Here is a 23,847-nt window from a genome sequence, read left to right as displayed (position 1 = left end):
ATTTGAATTTGAGATGAGATTTTTGTTTGAAAATATTACGTAAAGAATTAAAATGACAGTAAAAATATTATCACAATATTTAGAAATAATGTGATCAAAAAATTAAGAATTTTTTTCTATGATTAAATAAATGTTTAAAAATACAAAATAAATTTCTAATATTGGTAATCTTAATAATGAAAATTAAAAATTAAATTTTATCTTATAGCTAAAAAAGAACAAATAACTGCATCTAATACAAAATTAATTATAAGAGAACTCAATACATTTGGAACATGATAATCAAATAACTTATGTATTAATATTTTAGACTTATGATTAATATCTGAATCAGTGCAGTTAGTTTGAGTTTGAATGCATGGCATAATTTTTTGAAAATGTGGTCAAGTTTAGAAAATAAAATGATAAGAATTATTTGAGTTTGAGATGAATTTTTTTTTAAAACAAATTATGTAAAGAATTAAAATGATATAAAAATATTATTACAATATTTAGAAATAATGTGTCATAAAATTAAGAAATTTTTTTTCTATGATTAAATAAATTTTTAAAAATACAAAATAAATTTCTAATATTGGTAATCTTAATAATGAAAATTAAAATTGAAATTAAATTTTATCTTATAGCTAAACAAGAAAGAAAATTTAACTGCATCTAATACAAAATTAATTATAAGAGAAATCAATACATTTGGAACATGATAATCAAATAACTTATTTATTAATATTTTAGACTAATTAAAAGTTACAATTTAAAACAAAATATGACATTATTTTGGTTATAGGTAAAATATTAATATAAAACTAATTAACATTTATAGTAGGAAAGAGAATGTATATTAAAAAGAAAATAGAGGTAGTGTGAGGATACTTATACTTTAAATTAATTTTAATATAGATAAAATAAAATAATTAATTATATTTAAAAATATTACTGACAAATTTAAATGATTAAAATATTATGAATAAGAGGATAAAAGCATAAAAATATATCAAATTTCGAGAATAAAACATTTATTTTATCACATACTATTAAAAGAATAATAAGCAAGACATTAATTTAATTATAAGCTAACAAAAACTTATATGATGGTATAATAATATGAAATATTAAATAATACAATAACTATAAGAAAAGAACAAAAAAAGAATTTACGTAAAAATGATGTGATGAATAAGACATATTTGACTTCCTGATAAAAATAAAGTGATTGTAAGAATTTGTTAAAATAATATGATCTAATATGCTCGAACAAGACATATCACAATATGACATGTTTAGTATTCTTTAATATCTACAACGAAACGAAATGCAAGTACTAAAATCAAGGAGTTAGGTTGCTACAAATATATGTTAAAAAGATTGGTTGTCTACTATGAGATTTGATCAATAATTTCATATCCTGCTTCATAATTAAATTCTCATGTTATATAATTTTATCTGAGAGATATATATTTTAAGGTTATTTGTACATGATTCAAACAACATACATCGCAATTTGAAATGATTTGTCCGCGCATCACGCGGGTACTAATACTAGTTATAAATAACAGGAAGAAATTGAACTCCGGTTTTGGGCTAGTTACCAACTAGATAACTCCACTTCTTACAGAGCTATTTTCAATGTAGCATTCATCTTTGAGAAATTTTCATAAAGCACTATCTTTAGTAGTAATTAGTCATCTATAAATACTATTTGCTATATTACGGATTATAGATACATTTTATGTGGTTATAAGATGTATTTGATGTATTTAAGCTATTGTATTTATGGATACAGTAGCAAAAATAGGCGTGAATAAGGGAAGTCCAGCTAATCAGTTGTTGTATTCGAGTGTATTCGATTGTATTCATGGAGTGAAACATGAGATTACACCTGGACAGATTATTGTATTCAATTGTATTCACGGCGTGAAATAGGGGATTACACTGTTTTTAAAAGGGAAAGTGAATTAATTAACATAATAGACTCCTAATATAACTCAACAAACTCAATTATAACACACAAATTTTGTATTTTCAGTTATAAAAAAGATTCTCAACCGAAAAATACCCCAAAAATATAGCAATCTTCATAGAAATTATATAATACATCTGAATACATAAATTATATTAATTAAAAAAAACTTATGAATACATTCATGGCATATAGCGAGACAGTGAATACAATGAAATACATAGAATACATCGGGATACATTGAAATACAATAAGAAAAAAAGACAGTGAATACAATAAAATACATGGAATACAACGAGATACACTGAATTACAATGAAAAAAAAAAATCTTAGAGCATGAGTTTGAACAGTAGAAGAAAGAAAATGATGAATAAGAAATGAAATTTTTTAGATAACAATCTGGTGGAGGGGATGAGTCTTGCGTTTGAAATACTTCAAATTCATGATGAGCATCTGAATATCTTCTTTAGGGTTATAATCCTCGGGGGTGAATTTTCAGAGGAATTGCTGAACGGTGAAAATACATCGGAGAATCCGGTTGAGATCGATTAGATCGATGAGTGTTTAAGCTTTTAGACCATACGGTTAGTATTACAAATTTAGCCATCTCACACTTTCAGGTGCATATTTCCATGGTTGGTGAAGACAAGATGAGGATTTCATGGATTAAGAAGACTTCGGCACGGCGACGACGGTGCAGTACGATACAACTCTGGGAAGCTAACCATTTTTAGCAAATGGGGAAACTACATCATACAAATATATTTTGTGCAAGTCGGGGGAAATTCATAATGTTGTATCGACGGAGGAGAAATCGCAAGCGAACTAGACAGAGAAGAGGAAGAGAATCCAAAATTTTAATGGGATGTGGGAAGAGAATGAAATGTATCAAAATAGAGAGAGAAAGAAAATATTGTAACTGATTAGCGTATTTAGTGGCTTAGGGCTAGGAGGTAACCAAAATTAAATATTTTGCTTTAAACCCTAAAAGGTATCTATAGAATATATATTTTTTTAAATGGTATTTATTTAAAATAAATAAGGTGTTAACCTTTGCTATTGGAGGTAAAAATTTCTTCATCTTTTACAATAGTTGCATATGCAAAAAGACATTTTTAAATTTAAAATTAATAAAATCTTACCTAAGGTCAATAACCAAAAGAAGTTAAATGAATTATTTTTATATATATTATATTAATTAAAAAAATTACTGGAAGAAATTGACTATAAAAAATTACCAATAAGTTTGTATCTTAAAATGTTAGAAATAGGCTTCAAAAAAATAAAAATACAAAGTTTTGTTTTATAAAACTTAGGGTTATGATCCAGGTTTGATTTGAGCCGCCCACTGCAAAGCAATTGGTGCCAAATTTAAGCGACTGTCAATATATTTTATCTTTATATTGAATAGAAAAAATTAAGAAAGTGATACGGTTATGTTTATTGTCTAAATTTTGACATGTGAAAATAAAGATCTTTGAAAATTTTATCACAAAAATAAAACTATAGTAATGAGTCACAAAATTAATTTAGACAATTATTAGAGAAGGAAATTATTCAAAAAAAATAAAAATTATGGACGCAAAAAAAAAAAAGAAAAAGAAAAAAAGAAGAGTATAGAAGGCGACATCACATACCTCTAGAACTTTCTCACACAGTCGTCGTTTAATTGTACACCGCCACGCCACCTATATTTTCCCTTTTGCCGAAGCCACTACTGGAATAATCTCTAAAACCCTAAACCCTAGCCTCCATTAACAGAAGCTGCAAGCTCGTCGTTCCTTACTGTTTTCTCCGATGGCGGCCGCCGTATTGCTCAGATCTCTTCGTCGCCGTGACATTGCTACCTCCTCTCTTTCTGCTTATAAAGCTGTATGTGAAGTCTCCCTCTTTCTTATCCTTCAATCATTTTCACAACTGCTGTCTGTTTAATATTTAATCTTCTCAGTTTTGTGATTTCAGATCAGATTGTGGTGTTAGTGAAAATATTCTGTTATATAATTTCCCCTTGTAGTTAAAAAAAAGAAGAAGAGAAATGTGTATTTTTAGCGGATTTCAAAAATAATAGCCCACAAAATGTATATTTTTTTTGTATATATGTGTATTATATACATATAATATAAATATTTTTTTTACACTTTTTGGCTAGCTAATGTAATTAGTGTTGCCGATCCGCCAATCCTGTATTTTGCCCAAAAAAAAAATAGGGGTGTGGAATTCTAATGTTATATTCTGAAATTATCACTAAGGTGCTGCTCGTATTTTTGGCTTTTAAATTTTCGTAGGGATTTGCATCAAATGGATTCTGATCAACCAGAAGTGTTTGTTGTTTATAATACTATTTGTTTTTTGGTCATTGCTTTTTTTGACAGTAGTTGTAAGTTTGTATAAGGATAAGTGTTAGGTCTAGAAAACATCTAGTTTTAGGGCGTCTTTGGTACGAAAGAAGTCATTTTCCTAGAAAATATTTTTTGGTATTTGGTTGGTGAGTGGAAAATATTTTTACAGAAAAAACAAATTAAAGAGTGTTTTGATGAAACTTGAGAGTGCTAGAGATGGGTAATAATGTGTAAGTGTTGAAACAAGTAATATGAAGCTAGAAGTTAAGATAGTTGCAAGTAAAATGATTTCGGACCATAAGTGATGGAACTCATTTTCCTCCTTTTGATGGAAAAGGTTTTCCATGGAAAATGACGTGTCATACCAGACACCAGAAAATGACTTTCTCATGGAAAATATTTTCCTGGAAGTCCTTTCCCTGGTAGCAAACACACACTTAAAGAACTCATATTTACTGTAGAAGAAAAATGATATATCGTTGGGATGAAGTGGCCCTGGTTACTGGATCAAATAGTTTTGAGAGAACTCATAATTCACCTTAGAAGTAAAATGATATAACATGGGGATGAAATGGCCCTTATTGCTATTTTTCAAATAGTTGATATCAACTAGTTTGGGATTGAGGGATAGATAGTGGAATATATTCCTGAGAGGGAGGGGAAGAGGGAGCCTGCCTTTGTGATCGGTATTGTGTGTCATGGTGGGAGACTATTTACTGTGAGTAGCATGGTGAAATTTGCAGGCTTGCTAGGCAGATTTCTATCAAGGGAGCAAGATGTGTTTGTAACTCCTAATCCATTTTCTTAAAGTGGGGAGAAGTCTATCATTTTGTTTGTTAAGATAAATGTGGAGTGATATTCTCTTTAATTCATCTGGTGATATGCATCCATCTGTCGCATGAATGACTTTGTGGATGCTGTCTATGCTTGGTTCTTTCACTGGTTGACATTCATAGGTATTCTTTGTTCGCAATTAGCTGATTCTTGTATGAGAACTTTGCTGTGTGTTTTTTAATTAAAATTAAAAATCAAGATAAGAACTTTTTTGTTGAAAAATAAACTTTTGCTTATGTGGGTGCTACATATGGCTTCTGCAGCTTGCTTCAAACACTAAGCCGTCATGGTGTCCAACACTTGGTGGTGCTAAATGTGCTGGTCTAGCCAGACCGTTTTGGTAACTGCCTTATGTCTCATCTCTTTCACCTTTCTGTATGATTAGAATATGTACTTGTCTATTGGAACTCATCTTTCATATGGTGCAGCTCTAGACCTGCAGGAAATGAGATTATTGGGATTGACTTGGGTACAACAAACTCCTGCGTTGCAGTGATGGAGGGCAAGGTAAGAGTCTGGTTCATTAGGAATGGGTTAAACTTGTTCCTTTGTGGTATCACTGTTTAAGTGCTCCTTAGCCGGAGTTGGTTTTGGTGAATTTAAGACATGGTTTGATGCTTTTATTCATGCAGAACCCTAAAGTGATTGAGAATGCTGAAGGATCTAGGACCACTCCGTCAGTAGTTGCGTTTAACCAAAAGGGGGAATTGCTTGTTGGTACTCCAGCCAAACGTCAGGCAGTCACCAATCCTACAAATACCGTATTTGGGACCAAGCGTCTAATTGGTAGGCGGTTTGATGATCCCCAAACACAGAAAGAAATGAAGATGGTTCCTTACAAAATAGTTAGAGCTCCCAATGGAGATGCTTGGGTTGAAGCCAATGGACAGCAGTATTCTGCAAGTCAGATTGGAGCGTTTATTTTAACAAAGATGAAGGAAACTGCAGAGGCCTATCTAGGGAAGTCTATAAATAAAGCTGTGATAACTGTTCCAGCTTATTTCAATGATGCTCAGAGGCAGGCAACCAAGGATGCAGGGCGAATTGCAGGCCTTGATGTACAAAGGATTATTAATGAGCCTACTGCTGCGGCACTTTCTTATGGTATGAACAACAAAGAAGGTCTTGTTGCAGTCTTTGATCTTGGTGGTGGTACCTTTGATGTTTCTATATTGGAAATATCAAATGGCGTTTTTGAGGTAATTGAAGTTTTTTGTGATCTCTGATGTTCGTCTTGTTGTTTTTTATTCTGACCATCCTCTAAGTATCTACCACTCAGGTCAAAGCAACAAATGGGGACACCTTTTTGGGAGGAGAGGATTTTGACAACGCGTTGTTGGAATTTTTGGTGAATGAGTATAGAAGGACAGATGGAATTGACCTGTCAAAAGACAGGCTTGCCCTGCAAAGACTCCGAGAGGCAGCTGAGAAAGCTAAGATAGAGCTATCATCAACCACACAGACTGAAATTAATTTACCTTTCATCACAGCAGATGCATCAGGAGCTAAACATCTTAATATAACTTTAACAAGATCCAAATTTGAGTCGTTGGTGTCCAACTTAATTGAGAGGACAAGGGATCCTTGCAAGAACTGTTTGAAGGATGCTGGAATATCGACAAAAGAGGTGGATGAGGTCCTCCTTGTTGGTGGTATGACTCGTGTCCCTAAGGTGCAGGATGTTGTCTCTGAGATCTTCGGCAAGAGCCCATGCAAAGGTGTAAATCCAGACGAAGCAGTTGCCATGGGAGCTGCAATTCAAGGTGGTATTCTCCGTGGTGATGTGAAAGAGTTGCTGCTTCTGGATGTCACTCCATTGTCTCTAGGTATTGAGACTTTGGGAGGTATCTTTACCAGGCTGATCAACAGGAATACCACCATACCTACAAAGAAAAGCCAGGTAAGTTGTTAGGTTCTGACAGTGTGTCATATTAATCTTTGCAATTGCTTATACTTTGCAATTGCTTATATTCTCAATGTTATATGGGCGGATCTTTTTCTCTTTTGTCATGGCTTCTAAATTTTGCTGCCTCTCCTCTTGTTATTCCAGGTGTTCTCTACTGCTGCTGATAACCAAACCCAGGTTGGCATTAAGGTCTTGCAAGGTGAGCGAGAGATGGCATCCGATAATAAGATGCTGGGAGAATTTGAACTTGTTGGTATTCCTCCTGCACCAAGGGGTATGCCTCAGATAGAAGTCACATTTGACATAGATGCAAATGGACTTGTCACGGTCTCTGCAAAGGACAAGGCCACTGGCAAAGAACAGCAGATTACTATTCGGTCGTCGGGTGGACTCTCAGAAGATGAGATAGACAAGATGGTCAAGGAAGCTGAGATGCATGCCCAGAGGGATCAGGAGCGGAAGGCGCTGATTGATATCAGGAACAGTGCAGACACTACCATATACAGTATTGAAAAGAGCTTGAATGAATACAGGGACAAGGTCCCCAAGGAGGTTGCCACAGAAATTGAAACAGCTGTTTCCGACCTGAGAACAGCAATGGGAGGCGATAACATTGATGAAATCAAATCAAAGCTTGATGTAGCAAACAAGGCTGTTTCTAAGATTGGACAGCATATGGCCGGTGGTGCCGGAGGTGGCTCTGAAGGAGGTTCTCAAGGGGGAGCCACTGAGGCCGAGTATGAGGAAGTAAAGAAGTAGATTATCTTAGGGAACATTGAAGATGGCACGTTGGAGTTGGTTTAGATCTCATTCTGTTGTCGAAATGAAAATTTTCTTTGTCAACCTCCTATACTCTCCCTTAGTATGCTGTATAACTAAAAAGTTGATGTGAACTGCTTTACTTCTGAAATTTTTTGTTCTCCTAGTAGAGGGGTGAGACCAACCTCATTATGATTTAGGCTATAGTAGAATTTTTGTGATCTCATTCTCAAGGTCAAAGTGAACCTTGCGTTGTGTTGCAAAAATAAATTACTTCATGAGATGTAGAGTAGATTGTATGACTAGATTACCCTTGCCTTTTAAGTTTCTTTTCTGTGGCATGTTTTTCTTGGGGGATTTTCAGTGTGATTGAGCTCCTAGTGTGACAGTAGTTAATGTAATGTTGCCTGCTGAGGTATCTCCTCGGTTGTGGTTTTTTTCTTGAAAGCTAAAGTCAGCGTCAAATTAGGACAGGGAGTACTTATTATAAATAGTTTTTTTAATTGAAAAGATAGAGATTTTTGTTCGTGAACTCGGTGTAATTATATTGATTCAGACAAATTATAAATAATCCTTTCTGCTACAAATAGTAGTGTGGATGCTCATTTGCATCCACTGCTCTAGAAATATAACCTCCACTATTATCCGTAACTTTTATTACTTCACTAATGTTTGTAATTCTCATTATGTATCTATAAGCTCAATGTTTAATACAATATTCATAGCATCCCTTTGTATTATTTCAATGCAATCCTATGAATACAGAATTTGGACATTATATTATGTACGCTTGGAAGAAATAAGAAAAGCTCAACTCTATTGTTTCTCTTATTTTTATCTTTTATATTGTTACCTTTTAGCTTTGATTTCTTAAAACTTTTTACATTATTAAGTCATACTTATCGTAGATATTTCCATATGATTAAAACTCAAAGCTTGCGCGATTGTTTGTACTCTTTATGAAAATAATTTTTAAAAATTTATCACGATTAATAGTTTTAACTTAGAGCTAACTTAATACCTCATGCAGAAGCTGTCAAATGAGAAGTAGCGGAAGTCCATCTTAGCTTTCTAGGAATTATTATGCAAATATATATATATATATATATATATATATAAATGTGTGTGTGTGTGTGTGGAAAGGTATGATGATTATGAGTGAAGAACATCATAACTGAGATCTCATTGATAACTGATCAATTCTGTTATTATGACAACTGTTTGTTATATCCGTTAATTAATCATTTTTATTTGGTAATTGGTGCTTATAATTTTTTGGGTGGGGATGTTCGACACCTTCAGTTAGGTAAAAGCCTAAAAAGCAAGCGGGAAAAAATAATAAATAAAATTGCAACTCTTCCAAGAAACAAAATGGGTTCAATGATTAAAGATGATCACTGTACAAATCCAAACTAAGTTGCAAAAGGATCAAGAAAATGTAAGATGTATATTGTGATATACAACAAAACTAGCTGATCCTAGCTAGAATTATTTGCATAAAATCTTTTCAAAAAGAAGAAGCAAAGGACTAATTCCCATGATTGCATCTTAGAACAGGAAGATATCAGAGGGATCACAGCAACACTCGTCTAGGAGGCAACAACAACATAACGCTGCCAAGCTGCAAGAGAATTACAATAGGAGTAAATCCAATGTAGAAGTAGCTAAAACAAACAAAGATTGCTCGTCTATTAAATATGTAAAAAATATTTATACATTACTACTATAAAATAATAGTCGGTAAAACCTAATAATCAACGTTATATTTAAATAATTGTTACTATAATATTCCATAAGCTCAAGAATTCAAATTTATTCAACATATTTATGCTATGTTCTATATAATAAACTAAACTTTTCACTTTTCAGCTGTTCTCTCTACATAAAACCTCTGTTTAATTATATGAAAGGGAGAAGCAAATCAGTTTAATTAGGAGGCTAATTATGCTATTACCATCCCTTAAGAAAACCTCTGTTTTTACGAGGTGGAGGAACAGCATATGTTGGCGGTGGCATCACTGGAGGGGGAGGACCCTGATAATAACCTGCCACCAAAATTAAACAGCATTACGTACAAGATCAATAACTAAAAGTAAACAACACAAGTGACATTCCCAGACTGTAGGTTTTTGTTCCCAAAATCATTATCTAGATCTGAAATTTAAGCATTCTAAGAGATATTACCATGTCAGTAATTAGGTTCTTAATTTAATTTTTGTTCATATTTAATGAATTTCTTGAAAAAAATACATTAATACAAATACAAAAATTGGACTAAAGCTATTGAATTCGGTCTAACCCAAATATTTAGTCGTTCAGCATCATCGCTCCTGTCTCCACCATTCATTTCTTCACAATGCATTTTTATCTTCTCACTATTTAAGAGAACTTGCAACCATTCTAGTCATACAAGACCTCAAGTAAAATTGCATTACCTTAAAATCACCGAATATATGTATCAAGTTGCCATCATTGAAAACAGAAGATCGATGTTTAGAACATCCAGTACAATAATGTGTTTATAATCTAGCACGACGAACAATGTTAAGGCAGCATCATGTACGAAATATTGTTACACCAACAACTCATTTGTCATAATATATAGACCTACTTAATTAAATACATAGAAGTATGCAAATAGAATAATTAAGAACGACTATAGAATAATATGCATCTACGTATAACAACACTTTCACTATAAAAAGCCAAACTTTTTCAAAACCAAATTTCATGTTATGTTATAATATATTTTCTTTCGTAACAACACTTCACCATAACATTCAAAAATATTCAGAACAAACAAAACTGTTATAGAGAAGTTTGACGGTATATAATATAAGTACCTTGGGCTGGGTATGGAGTAGCGTACTTTGGAGGCTTGTTCATTTTCCAAAATCCAAGAGCTAGAAGAGAAGAAAAGAGATGAGATGATACTCTATATAGCTTAAATATGAATGCAAGAAAAGCTTGAGGAGAAAGAGAATATATAGCCGATCGAGTAGGATTGTGGATATAGAAAAGAAGTGAAGATGGAAAAGACAGCTCTTGGATTATATATAGTGAAATAATGAGACAGATTTGAAATGTTTTATTTCTTTTTCCTTAATTAGTAGGATGATTGGATCAAAGGTAACCTCAGTGGTAGTGTTTCGTACGAATGAAGCATCTGGGGGAGTTGAACACGTACATGCTGAATAGGGACACGTGGCGACAGTACAAGGGCTTTGAATCGTCACTGATTTGCAATATTTTTTATTTTTCATTTATCCTATGTGCAATATTTTTTATTTGACATTAAAGGTTTATCGATAGGGTAAGTAGAGGTTAAAAAATTAAGATTATTCATTTTCAAGATCACTAGTGACATTTTGCTTAAACTTTTACTGCTAGTCAAAACTCGCTAATGGGCGTCCACAATAGGCCAATATTAAATTCAGTAAAATTTCACCAATAAGATTTGGGGAGGATAAAATATAAATTTTACACTTATTTTATGACAGTATAGGAGGAATTATTTTTGAAAGACCCCAGTTCAAGAGAACAACTGCAGACGACATATCGCCAATTCCGTCCACAATAGTCCACGTTGATGCCCTGGCATTGTACTCTAAACATATCTGCATTATCCTTGGACGTGCCCAAGCAACCTCAAAAGTGTTACGCCTTTGCAAATTGCAAATACACTTTTCAAAGAACACACTCAAAATTTGCACACAAAAAGTAAAAACTTCACAATACATGCTCCTTCCGTCTCAATATGTGGCGGTGGTCCGATTTCGAAAGTTACATTAAATATTTTAAATTATTAATTATCGTAATTTATAATATTTTTTATATAACATTTAAATTTATAAATTTTATTTTAAAAAATTTATGACACAACTAGTACTTCCTCCGATCCAAAATAAGTGACTTTTTGATTATTTTCATATTAAGAAATTTATCTTTTAACATTAATTAGCAATAAAATTGACCATATTAACCTTATTCATATAAACACTGCTAACACATATTCCAACATTATTTATTCTAAAAATAATATGGAAAAAAATAATAATCCCTTATGGTGTCGTAGCAAAGAAGAAGAAGAGTGCAGGTACAACTGGTTAATGCAGAGCTACGTGAAGCGGTGGTAGTTAGAGAATCATCTCCAAAGCACTAGACAAATGCGTTGAATTGGTCTTTGCGTTCACCAATAAAAAAACAAATAATTACTCCTCTGTATCTTATCTTTAATTAATGGGTTCTCAGATTCTCAAAATCTCACCTTTTGCGTCTTCTTCAATTTTCAACGCCACCCCATTCTTGAGATTCCAAGCCAAAACGGTGGTCACCATTTCTAAGACCCAATTCAGGTCAAATTCCCTCGTTTCCTCATCTGGGTTTGTTCCTTTAAGTAATAATAAGAGAGGTTTGAGTGGTGGGGTTGTTGCTATGGCTTCTGCAACAGGAGGGTCCGTTCAGAAATCAGAGGAGGAGTGGCGTGCTATTCTCTCCCCTGAGCAGTTCCGTATTCTCAGACAGAAAGGCACTGAGTATGTTGTTTTGATTTCTCTCCCCTTTCCCCCCTTTATCTGTGTAATTGCAACAGTTTGAATACATACTATATGCACTCTAATGTGGAATAATATTTAAAGAATTAATCTTTTTTTAATATCCCAGAAACCCCACTGGTTTAGAACTTGTTGGATAATGGGTATGTCCCTATACCTTCCTTACAAATACCAAACCAATAGCAGGATTTTGTGTTCAAACTCGTTTGGGTGCCCCTAATCCACACATCATGTAGTCCCTTCGTTTCAATTTAGATGAGCTAGTTTGACTCGACATAAAATTTAAGAAAAAGAAAAAGACTTTTTAAAACTTGTGCCCTTAAAAGCTTAGGGATAAAAGCTTTGTGGGACCATGACATTTGTGTGGTTATAAAAGCTTCTCATTAAGGGTAAAATAAGTAAAATGAAAGAGTTTAAAGTTTAATTTTTTCCAAATTTAAAAATGTGTTATTTGTTTTGGAACAGACTAAAAAGGAAAGTACCTCATCTAATTTGAAACTAGACCACCAAATCTCTGGGGCAAATTTTGAAGAATAATCTTAAAATATGTGTATGAAGGGAGCCTTGGCGTAACTAGTAAAGTTGCTGCCATGTGACCAGGAGGTCACCGGTTCAAGTCGTGGAAACAACCTCTTGCAGAAATGCAGGGTAAGGCTGTGTACAATATACCCTTGTGGTCCGGCCCTTCCGTGAACCCCGCACACAGTTGGAGCTTAGTGCACCGGGCTGCCCTTTTTTAATCTTAAGATATGTGTATATATAGTAGTATATATTATGAGGTACCTCCATTAACTCTACATCATGCCTTTGTTAATCCTGTGGGGTTTGTAATTAGGAATACTCTAGTGGTTTTTATGGTGTTACTCATTTTCTTATTAGTATAATTTTGCTTTCATTTTATTGTCATATAAGCTATAAAAAAAATCTGGTTTAGTTTCTTTATTTAAATTTATTGGTTGATGATAAAATTAGCAGTTATTACTGTTGGTGCAAACTTATTGCCTATGACTAGATGTGTAATGTTCAACATTTTTAGGTTTACTCTCTCCGTGTGGAGGGTTACGGATGGTCAGTTTAGGCGATAGTTACCAAATTCATGGCCTAATTTGCATGCTGAGTTCTATTTTCCTTTTTCGTTGATTCAAGTTTTCTGGAGCTGCTGTTCTTATTTTAAGCAATGCTTGTTATTTCAATTTACTTTTTAGCTTGTAAACTGATGTCAGTAACCTGTTTTAGGCGCTTATATCTTTAAAAATTGTTGTAAAATTTCTAATTGCTAGAGACATTGTTGAGATTCTGCAGTTTTGTGACTCCACTCAGTATAATCTATGACTTCCACTGAACAATATGAAACTCAGTTTTTTTATTTATGCAAGGTCGGTGAGAAAGTGTGTTACTTGACCAAGTTTAATGAAGAATAGAATGCAAGTTTATGGAGTTACTTTCTGAATTCACCCAATCTCTTGCTGGAATGGCAAGAAATCTTGAAAATGTCAGATTTTTAATGAGATTTACCAAAAGGAATTGCTTTTTGATCTTGATAAGAAAGCTGAATTACTTTTGAAATGAATATTTGTCGTGAGAGTCATTTTTATTCAAAGAACACTAGATGGGTTCTGCTTATATTGGGGGTCACATAATCAATTGCAAAGGGTTCTTCATACGACTCTTGCTTTCCTTGGTTATTTGGTCCGTCCCTATCTCTTTCCTTTTTCGGGTGGGGGTGGGGGGAAGAGGTGCGGTGTATGTTGGAGTTTAATGGTGCTTACTAGACTGCTTAGGCTCCCTTCAAGATTTATGCACCACTTTGGCATGAGGATTAACACAATTTTGTGATTCTTGAGGTTTAGCTTCTTCATATGTTACCTTTGGAGTGGACACCATTACATATTCTGGAGATTGCCAATGTCTGACAACCAGCGCTCAGCCACATTCTATGCACGAGACACAGCTCCTAGTTGTAGAAGGCTTATTATTTAAGTTTATCACTTTTGGGTGTGCATATTATATGCTAATTTGCAGAATCTCATCTTCCTAGTTGTATGATGCGAGATACGAGCTTCTTCAAGGATAGTTGCTTGAATTTGTTCTCTTCGTATATGCTCAGCATGTCGATTTATAAAATTCTTCACCAAGCTTGTGATTCAATATATTTTATTTCTTCTACTTTGGACTCAGATATTCAATGGGGAAAACTAAGTAACTAACGTAGTTGATTAACCCTTATTAATTGATTAAGATAAACAATTTACTATATCGAATTACTTCACAGGTATCCAGGTACTGGGGAGTATGACAAGTTTTACGGTGAAGGAATCTACCAATGTGCAGGATGCGGCACTCCCCTCTACAAGTCCACAACAAAATTCAACTCAGGCTGTGGTTGGCCAGCTTTCTTTGAGGGTCTTCCTGGAGCTATTAATCGCACTGTGAGCATCTTTCTTTTCCTCCTGGCCACATAAATATGGTTTTGTCATTTTCTTAAACCTTTAGATCATAATGCTCATTAACTGGGAGAAACATTGTTTTTGTGGAAGGGTCATCACTCCCTCTAACTTTTGGGATAGAATATAGAATTCCTAAATGAGGTTTTGTTAATATGAATGCCCTCCCTGCCTTTGGGACCAGAAGTAGGGTCTAGTCTTTCGATTTTGGGAGGATACGACTCTACGTCCCTATGTTGGCACCTTCTTTTGACTTCCTTTTGCTATGTTCCATGTTTCTATTTCTTCCTTTCCTTTCCAAAGGATACTGGAGTAAATTGTTTGTCATTCTTGAAGCTATTTGGTGGAGTAGTTAATATTTTGAATTTGAGAATGAAAACACCAACAACCCCTCCAAATATTGACAAAGTAAGGGCTCTATGAAATCTTAATTCTAGTTTGAACCTTTTGCATTTATATTTGTTTTAATTGCTCTCCCCCCACCCCTCACGACCACAAAACCCTTAAAAGAACTGCTTAGTTTTTCTCATCTGTGATTTTATGATCGATCTCACATGTCCGAACTTATTGTTATTCATATTTTCAAAAACATTAGAAATATAGAAGGTATTCCTGTTGATTTTTCTTGAATGTTTTTGGTAATGAGATTACTTGTTCAATGTTTTTATGTTGTATGGTTCCTCCTAGCAATTTTTCTAGATTTGACATTGTGGCACTGTCTAATGTGTGATATCATGGTACACTTTTCAGGCTGACCCCGATGGCAGGAGGATCGAGATTACTTGTGCAGCTTGTGGTGGCCATCTTGGTCATGTTTTCAAGGGTGAGGGGTTCCCTACCCCAACAGATGAGCGCCATTGTGTCAACAGTATTTCCCTCAAGTTTGCACCGGCAAATTCCTAGTCCATCGGACTGAGGATGTTATGGTTATCACAGCTTTATAAGATACTACATTAACTACTGATGACAGTGTTGTGTTTTGGAAATAAAAGTTACTTTTAGCCTTGCGCTCTCGTGGAACTGATCCTTAACCTTTTGTAATGTAGCTTCAACATATAGGAAAAACTGGGCGAGTTTGATATAAATATTTCATGAGTTTGATGTAACTGCCATTTTAGGTACGGAATGCTGCTCATACGTCAAGTGCAAGTCCTGTTTCCTATGTAAGGGTAGAGCCTGAGTATTAGATATTCCATCGATGGGAATGGTTTGAGAGTGTCACCATCATAGAACTCTTCACCAGTATATGCAACTCCATCCATCGCTTGTATACAAAGTGTTCTGAGAAGCTGAAGCTTCCCAAGTATAGGTAAGTTATAGATCTTCAATAGTTGATCAAAACAATCAGCAGCAGTTTCAGAAAGCCCCAATCTGGAAAGTTGATTCTGGATATGCTCTGATACATAGTTTTTTGAGTTTAAACTATGTATCAGAGCTATTAACCTTTCTATAAATTACCACATATGAAGTGGGGGCCTTTGTCAGTTTCAAATTGTGCTCTTCATTCCCACTTCCCATTGGAAGTACCGAAGCTAAAAAGGCGACTCAATTAGGTTATCACAAGATGGCAGGCGCAGGATTCACAAATTACATGGGTTTCGGATAGTATGTGGGAGCTTCTGGATTGACTGAGAGAGAGATCTAGGTTTCTCAGACATATCAAAGCTCTAATATATTCATGCATTCTTTTGATGCATCCACTCAAATCCAGGACTCGCGAGTATATAAAGTTTACAGGTAGAAAGAAGGAGTATATCTGCTGCTACTAGGAAACAAGAATTTGAGTGTTCATGGATGCCTAAGGTGAATGAAGCTGGATTGAAAATTACAAAGGACTGACAAGTGATGAACATGTACTAGGTTATCTTGGGCAAAATTCTCACCCGACGAAGCTGCCCGCAGTTCTTGCAAGATCATGTAGAGTCAAATATCTTGACTTCTTGAATGGATGATAAGCACAGTCATTGAGATATTGGCTGCAACTGTGATCTGTTCCTCTTGACATGATAGCCACAGAAATTCTAAAACGAACAAAGCAGACCTTCCTTTGGTACTTGTTCATATACAATCAAGGGTACATTTCTTGAATTCTTATCTATAATGCCAACTATAACATCACTCACCTCAATAACCTAAAGATTTGATCATCTTGATCGCATAAAAAGGGTAGCCCGATGCACAAGCATCTTGTGTTGAGGTTCGTGGAAGGACCGCACCCAAGGGATGTGATCTAGTAGCCTATTTTAGCGCAAGCATTAGTAGTCGCTCCCACAGTTCGATCACCTTGATTGCATGCCTCCAATAAATTGCACGTATAAGTTAACTCAAAAAAGCATAGCCTTTTGCATTACCCAGAGAATATTAACATAAAATAAGTGTTAAACAACAACAGCAGCCAGGTGAAAGTCCACAAATAAAAGAAGTCTTAAGCTCATAAAAATTGTACCAGCGATTATAAATAAGATCAACTATTAATGCCTAAGTTTACCCTTTAGGACATAAATGCTGCTCAATAATGGCATATATTTTACACCCGAATCAACTAGACAGCTTCCTCACTGTACAGGTCATTATTTACTAATCCAGCTTCTGAGTTAGTCCCAATTGCTCATTTATCGGCCACCATATAATGATATCCTATATTCTACTATTTGGTGTAAGAGTATTCTCTTTTGTATAAGACACCTTTGCTAATCCGATAGATGAATGTGGTTGTGTCACACATTCCATATCTAAATATTTCTCACATTGACTTGGTGTACCACTAATGAAATATTTTTCAGTTGTCAAAAGAATTACTGTAAAACATTTTCAGCTCTGCTTCAGTCAACAAGATTCAGGGATCAGGAGTTCAGTACACAAGAGAGTCCAGGCTTGATACCCATTAGTCTATGCAAATCCATGGAAGTAACAATAGTAAAAATAGCACGGGTTAGCCGGTCTGAAAACTGACTATTCAAAAATAGCCAGCGTTTGCAAAGTCATTGAAAGATAGCTACTATTTTGCTGCAACACGAAAAGTTCCAGCATAATATACTGAAGATCGGTGCACCTGTGTATGAACTTCCAGCATATTATTCTGGAACTCCAACGCGCGGAGAGTTCCAGTATAATATACTGGAGATTGGAGCACCTGTATATGAACTTCCAGCATATTATACTGGAGTATTTTTCGGATTTTGAACAGTGTTTTCGTTCAGATTTATTTTTACATGGAAAATGGCTAAATTTCGATTACTTTTCAAACTGTGGCTATTTTTGAATGACCACTTGTAACCTGTTACGACTGCAGCTAATGGAAAATAGGGTAGGTGGAATCATGCAACACCCAGGAAGCTTGCAAAAAATCTCTTGTAATTTTGTAATCAAGAAACATTGATACTCCTTGATTTATGCAATTAGAGGTCAAAGATCAATTAAGCTATATCTGAATCTTTTTCCTCATATAGCTTTAAAAATCAAATTCGTGCAGAGATACGTACAGATGAAAAATCAGTATCTTTTTATACTGAGTGAATCTTATGAACTCATTTCCACCTCACACATGAGGACAGAGTAAAAGAATTACAAGGGTTTCAACATCCAGTTCAGTTTACAGCAAAAAAACTCTCTGTTCAAGCTTTATCAATCCGCATCTACACAAGTGAAAGGTCACCAGCAGGGATAGATCTCTTAACAAGCTTTGCCCAAGACTCGTTGGTTTCCGTAATAATCTTAAGGGAATAATCCTGTGATTGCAAATGAATAAGATAATCAGCAGGGTCATGCAAAAAAAGCAGAACAGGCAATTCTAACTATGCAAAGCCAACTAGCACAGGCTTGTGTAACTGGACAAAGTTTTTAACCTCCTTTGTTTTACGTTCTTTTGGGGGCATTGGGAGATAAAATGTATGCAAAAGTAATAAATATCATTATTCTTCACTCACTCATGTCATTATGTGCTAAACTTTCACTCTTACAGGAAAACACATAAAAGATATTATATAATTATTCACTGCGAAAGAGGGACAAAAAGATTTTATCTTCACATGGAATAACTGAGATGCGATCCCCAAATGTGGAGATCAAAATTTTGCTTAGCACCAACAACCATTAAAAACTTAAGATCGGTCTCTTTCAATGCATATAATCTCAACACAGTAATAGATACGCAGAAAGTCAGAAACAGGGAGCTTTAACAGATAGTAACAAATTTTCCCAATATTTCATCAGTATGAAGAAATCAACATAATAATGTTCAAGAGGGTACCTTGTTAGCTGGCTTGTTTCCAAGTCCAAACTTGTTAGCAGGCTTTCCGTCAGGAATCTTATAGTCTCTAAACCAGTCTCTGATAGCTGTCAGAGTGCCCTGAAAATTTCAGAGGATCAGTTTGAGATATTCACAAGTTGAAAGAATAGAAGATCTCAGTATATATATACACACACACACATATATATATTAGATTATTATGCAAAGTGCTGATTTAGCTCATTAATAGCTACCTTAGTCATGACTTGAAATAACCATTTTGAACCTACACTGTTAAATGCTATAACAGTGTTGGCTTTCTAAAGGCATTGAAGCATTACTTGAGCACAGTATAGAACAGGTTTGCCTCTTTTTTGCTGTTAATGTTCAAGAGAATTTGGTCAATCCAAATGAGATAGCAAAAGAAAATCAAGGAACCTAACTCAGCACTTAGTGGAAATCTTTTCAGTAAGTGTCCTTAAGAACCACAGCAAGCTTTGATAAATCAGAAGTATTCATTAATACCACACCAAATAGAGTGGAAAAATATGTACAAGACATGGATGCGGCTCAACCCCAATTATCTGCCCAACCATCTATATATCATTGACCTTTTAAAGTACCACAGTCGAGAACCTCCAAAGTTTCATTCCACGTAACTGATTTGATCCAGTAAGAATTACTAATTGTGGGTATTGATGCACTAAACATTGGAAGCAATGCAGTTCAGTAAAGGTCATCAAAAAGGTATGGAACACTAATATCATAGAAGTTAAGGATCTGGGTAGAGGAAACATGTATAGGACTAGGATAGACTTTGAGAAGTGCATGTAATTACTTCAAGTAAGAAGACGAAGCAGCCACACTTAAATGCAACAAAAACTCCGCAATGAGGATTTCTCCTCATGCAATTTGAATGGATCATCAAAAGCAATGTGGCCGTTTTTGCATGATTACTGCAATGTTTGTGGAAATAACAGAAAGCCTTGAGGATCTTGTTGTAGAGACCAAATTTCTTACCTTTTCCGCGTGATATATGGTATGGATACTTGGCATGCTCTGTTATTCTCTTATTCATCGTACTAATATTTAATAAGGAGGCTATTGATTTGCCTATAATAGCCAATAAATAATAGAGAGGAAGCGTTGGTGTCCATCTTCATCTGTACTACTACAGTTGTTTGTGCAACTTAAATGGTGGAACTTCACATAAGGACTGGTGACTGTTACTTAGACAAACTAGGCCTCCTTCAAGCAAAAGTTCATTTGGGAGCAGAAATTTGCAATGAACGGTTAGTGTTTTGCTGGGAAAGATTCGTCTACCAGCAGTTATAAGAGGAGCTTTGCCTGGATAACTTTGACCATTGTCTACTTGCTTTAAACCCTCATTCCAACAAAGTATGTAGCTAATTTCTGAAACCAGCAAGGTCCGCATAAATGTTACTTCTTTCTATTATTTCTATTGCTGTTCTTAGGCAATGATCATTGACCAACTTTTCAGAACTTCTACTCACTGGTTCCAATTGAAGAAGTAAATTATGGATAATTAACTAAACCAAAGAACACAGCCGTAAACATATAAAGTTGAAAAATCCACAAAGAAAAATATCTTTAACAGGACACATATGCACAAAAAAGAGAGTGCCAGACAATGATGATGCATGAAGATTTATAAAATCATCTGCAGCCTGAGAGTAAAGAAGAGTGAAAAAAATAAGAGCTTTATTGCATTCAAAGCATACCGGAAAATGTTTCTCCACATCATCAATATCATTGACAAGTGACGCTCGGGGATCATCTAGGGAAATAGCAACTATTTTCCAGTCAAGTTCTCCTTCATCAATCATTGCCAAAGCAGCTAAAGGTTTGACCTTCAAGACCTGGCGAATTTTAGCACGGCTTTCCCCAATCTCGACAACATCAACTACATACAAATTAGTCATCAAGAAAGTTAATCAGCTAAGCCATCTTCTAACTTGTTTGTTGCCTTTTTGATGGATGGTTAGAAGAAAGCTTGTTTAACAATTTATGAGTGATGGAAATATACCAGGGTCATTATCTCCAAATGCCCCCTCAACTTCAGCATTTGCAAATGAAGGGTCTTCCCAGGTTTGAGGAAGCAATCCATAGTTCCAATGAATATTATATCTGAGAATGGTACAAAGACGTGCATCAAATCAAACAAGGAACCAACACGACATCATGAATTTAGTAACTTCATGCAACTATCATAACAGATTATGTGCGAAAAGCTATTAGCTTTATCAGCCAAAGATTGATGATCGAGATGTGTCTGTCAATGTTTAACAATAAGCATTAGACAACAGACTAAACCCTATTGGTCCTCAGCAGTTAACTCATGTAGCACAAGGCCACAGGGAAACTGATGGGCCAAATAGACTAGTCCACAGGACACAACAAGATAGTAATAGATCATACTAAAAGTAAGTTGGGAAATAGTGCCACAGAATGGTCTTACGGGTAGTATCTAAGTTTCCCCTTCTTTGTGTCTTGTTTAATTGGTGTGTACAGCTCATCTGTAGCAACTTCCATCTTTGCACTCGATTCTTTAGGAATTTCAGCAATAAAATTGAAAACACCATCACCTAAATGCAGTGGTATGTCATGCCAAGGGGACACCTGCAGATCACATGAATGTGAAAACAATGACTAGAACTAATATGCTCATGTGAACTATAGAGTTCAAACTTATGTTGACAAGTGAAAGTTAACAAAAAATGAAGAACATTCAGAACAAAATACATTAAAGAAATAAAAAGGGCAGCCCGGTGCACGAAGCACAACCTACCCTAATGCAAGCATTAGTGGCTGCTTCCACGGCTCAAATCCGTGACCAGATTGGTCATGCAAAGATAACTTTGCTTCAAGACTCCTCTTCAAATATATTGTAAGAAATATAATAGTAAAATTATTATGTGACTTCATTCTTTTTCCTTCTTTTAATTGGATTTCGTTTGTTGCTTCCTCTTATCTGTATCTTCTTAATCGAGACAATATGCAAACGGCTTAACTTTTATAAACTGATAGCATAAAGAACTTGTACTATAGCCATCTTGTAGGTGTGAATCCATAATTTGGAAAATCCCTGCTACAACAGATTAAAGTACACCAACATATAACTTCCCTGCACTGTCAGTATATACCTTAAAATCCATGTGCAAAAACTTCAACATTTCACATGAACAGGAATGACAGAATGAAGCTCCAAATTAAGCCTTCAATCCATGAATTTTAAACATAAAATACATTTCAACTCTCTCCAAGTCTCAACATAAGTACGACGCAACAAGACACTGACTTTTAAAATTCTCAATTCCTCTTTTTCGGAAGTAAACTCGATATTACTAAATGAATAATATTCCAATAGAGTGATAAATATATCCAAGGAGTCAACAATTCAACGTCCAATTGAACGAAATGAATGCAGATTCATATACAGTAAACTCTAACTAGTTCAGCATTAACATCTAACTGATTAATTAATTGATTTTGAGATAAGCAGAGGGAAGTGTTCACCTTTTTGCCTGAATCGTCAACGAAAAAGACACGATAATCTAAAGTTTCGGGCTGGCCTTGTTCTTTGATTTGAATCTGAGGATTATAAATAGCAGTGCAAGTGAAAAGTCGGCTCCTGTGTGCAGCAGCAGGTCCATTGCGAAAACAAAGGTTGAAACTATTGGGCTTTTGGAGAGGAATTTTGGATATAAGAGAAGTTGTTAGAGTGTTGTTTGCTGATACCATTACTCTTGCAGCCGCCATTGTTGCCTTTGCTGCTGTTTAATAGAGAAATGGAGAACTGAAAAAACAATAGCAGCTGCTGTTATCACTGATTTAACTGCAACCGCAGGCTTGGAATAAATTTATACTTTAGTTTGACTCTAGAGTTTTAAGAAAAGAAAAAAAGAAGAAGATTTTGGTAACTCGGGGTCTTAAAAGTTTAACGGGTAAAAAGTTTGTGGGGCCATAACATTTGTGTGGCTATAAATGCTTCTCATTAAGGATAAATGAGTAAAATGAAAGAGTTTAAAATTAAATTATTTCCAAATTTAGAAATGTATCATTTATTTTGGAACGGACTAAAAAGGAAAGTAACTCATTTAATATGAAACGGAGAAAATAGTAACACTTTCTCTTTGTCTCTTTCTTTTTTTGGAAAATAAAATCATTCAATTTTTTTTTGAAAAAATAAAAAAGTAAACATACAACAAAACTAAAGGTATTCAAAAGTTAATATTTTTACGTAAAAAAATTAATTTTATATACATAGTTTAATTTGTGGAGGGTCTCTCGAAAATAGCATCTCTTATTTTAAGGTAGGGATAAGGTCTGCGTACACTCTACCTTCACAAACCCTCACTATATGGGATTGCACTGAATTTTTTGTTGTCGTTGTTGTTGTTGTTGTTGTATATACATAGTGTAATTTGGCAGCGAATGGGCTTCACATAAATCCTCTTTTTCCACTCTAGCTTCGCCCATGTTCAAAATGTATGATATCATGTTAATCTTATATAAGTTTCATATAGATTTCAATCTAATTCACCTTAGAAAATTTAATTTACTTTTTCTATTTTATCAAAATAGTTTTTAATTTTTTTAAAATTTCTTCCACATTCTTTAATGTAAGTAATTCAAATAAAAAATCATAATTATATTTTTAGTCAAATGCTCAAATATTATCAGTATGTCTCACAAAAACAAAAATTCAATTTTATATCCACAACTTACTACAAATACCATCATATGAAATGCAAAAAAGTGACTATTTAATTTGTTATCACTCCACATTTAATATTCACATTGCA

General features: G+C 34.5%; 3 protein-coding genes and 1 long non-coding RNA gene across 4 annotated transcripts; 2 read left to right on the top strand and 2 right to left on the bottom strand.

Moving 5' to 3' along the window:
- Nucleotides 1-3,602: 3,602 nt before the first annotated feature.
- LOC107779402 (heat shock 70 kDa protein, mitochondrial) lies at nucleotides 3,603-8,101 on the top strand. The gene is made up of 6 exons (XM_075254271.1): nucleotides 3,603-3,830; nucleotides 5,395-5,471; nucleotides 5,560-5,638; nucleotides 5,764-6,330; nucleotides 6,411-7,031; nucleotides 7,182-8,101. Exons 1-6 carry the CDS (start codon nucleotides 3,756-3,758, stop codon nucleotides 7,794-7,796), a joined length of 2,034 nt encoding a protein of 677 aa, XP_075110372.1. The 5' UTR covers nucleotides 3,603-3,755; the 3' UTR covers nucleotides 7,797-8,101.
- Nucleotides 8,102-9,158: 1,057 nt separating this feature from the next.
- Nucleotides 9,159-10,870, bottom strand: LOC107764274 (uncharacterized). Its single transcript, XR_001643222.2, has 3 exons — nucleotides 10,640-10,870; nucleotides 9,751-9,841; nucleotides 9,159-9,417 (listed from the first exon to the last, which is right to left on the bottom strand). It is a non-coding gene; the product is annotated as an uncharacterized LOC107764274 (long non-coding RNA).
- A 1,151-nt stretch (nucleotides 10,871-12,021) lies between these two features.
- LOC107764271 (peptide methionine sulfoxide reductase B5-like) lies at nucleotides 12,022-15,818 on the top strand. Its single transcript, NM_001324834.1, has 3 exons — nucleotides 12,022-12,331; nucleotides 14,622-14,778; nucleotides 15,544-15,818. The coding sequence occupies exons 1-3, from the start codon at nucleotides 12,036-12,038 to the stop codon at nucleotides 15,694-15,696; spliced, it is 606 nt and encodes a 201-aa protein (NP_001311763.1). The 5' UTR covers nucleotides 12,022-12,035; the 3' UTR covers nucleotides 15,697-15,818.
- Nucleotides 15,819-18,215: 2,397 nt separating this feature from the next.
- Nucleotides 18,216-22,893, bottom strand: LOC107800870 (soluble inorganic pyrophosphatase 6, chloroplastic-like). Its single transcript, XM_016624122.2, has 6 exons — nucleotides 22,559-22,893; nucleotides 21,501-21,661; nucleotides 21,069-21,169; nucleotides 20,764-20,945; nucleotides 19,043-19,141; nucleotides 18,216-18,521 (listed from the first exon to the last, which is right to left on the bottom strand). The coding sequence occupies exons 1-6, from the start codon at nucleotides 22,799-22,801 to the stop codon at nucleotides 18,429-18,431; spliced, it is 879 nt and encodes a 292-aa protein (XP_016479608.1). The 5' UTR covers nucleotides 22,802-22,893; the 3' UTR covers nucleotides 18,216-18,428.
- Between the last annotated feature and the right edge of the window lie 954 nt (nucleotides 22,894-23,847).

The sequence above is a fragment of the Nicotiana tabacum genome, chromosome 5 (assembly GCF_000715075.1).
Source record: "Nicotiana tabacum cultivar K326 chromosome 5, ASM71507v2, whole genome shotgun sequence".
In the NCBI taxonomy this organism is placed as follows: Eukaryota; Viridiplantae; Streptophyta; class Magnoliopsida; order Solanales; family Solanaceae; genus Nicotiana; species Nicotiana tabacum.
This window is presented reverse-complemented; position numbering and strand designations above follow the sequence as displayed.

What these genes read in the sequence shown, in the direction of transcription:
- LOC107779402 (XM_075254271.1), top strand. Translation starts at nt 3,756, where the DNA reads ATGGCGGCCGCCGTATTGCTCAGATCTCTTCGTCGCCGTGACATTGCT. An exon ending in CTCTTTCTGCTTATAAAGCT is followed by an intron (nt 3,831 to 5,394) that starts GTATGTGAAGTC and finishes TGGCTTCTGCAG; the next exon opens with CTTGCTTCAAACACTAAGCC. An exon ending in TACCTACAAAGAAAAGCCAG is followed by an intron (nt 7,032 to 7,181) that starts GTAAGTTGTTAG and finishes TTGTTATTCCAG; the next exon opens with GTGTTCTCTACTGCTGCTGA.
- LOC107800870 (XM_016624122.2), bottom strand. Translation starts at nt 22,801, where the DNA reads ATGGCGGCTGCAAGAGTAATGGTATCAGCAAACAACACTCTAACAACT. An exon ending in ATTTGGAGATAATGACCCTG is followed by an intron (nt 20,946 to 21,068) that starts GTATATTTCCAT and finishes ATTTGTATGTAG; the next exon opens with TTGATGTTGTCGAGATTGGG. An exon ending in ATGTGGAGAAACATTTTCCG is followed by an intron (nt 19,142 to 20,763) that starts GTATGCTTTGAA and finishes TGAAATTTTCAG; the next exon opens with GGCACTCTGACAGCTATCAG.
- LOC107764271 (NM_001324834.1), top strand. Translation starts at nt 12,036, where the DNA reads ATGGGTTCTCAGATTCTCAAAATCTCACCTTTTGCGTCTTCTTCAATT. An exon ending in CTCAGACAGAAAGGCACTGA is followed by an intron (nt 12,332 to 14,621) that starts GTATGTTGTTTT and finishes ATTACTTCACAG; the next exon opens with GTATCCAGGTACTGGGGAGT. An exon ending in CTGGAGCTATTAATCGCACT is followed by an intron (nt 14,779 to 15,543) that starts GTGAGCATCTTT and finishes TACACTTTTCAG; the next exon opens with GCTGACCCCGATGGCAGGAG.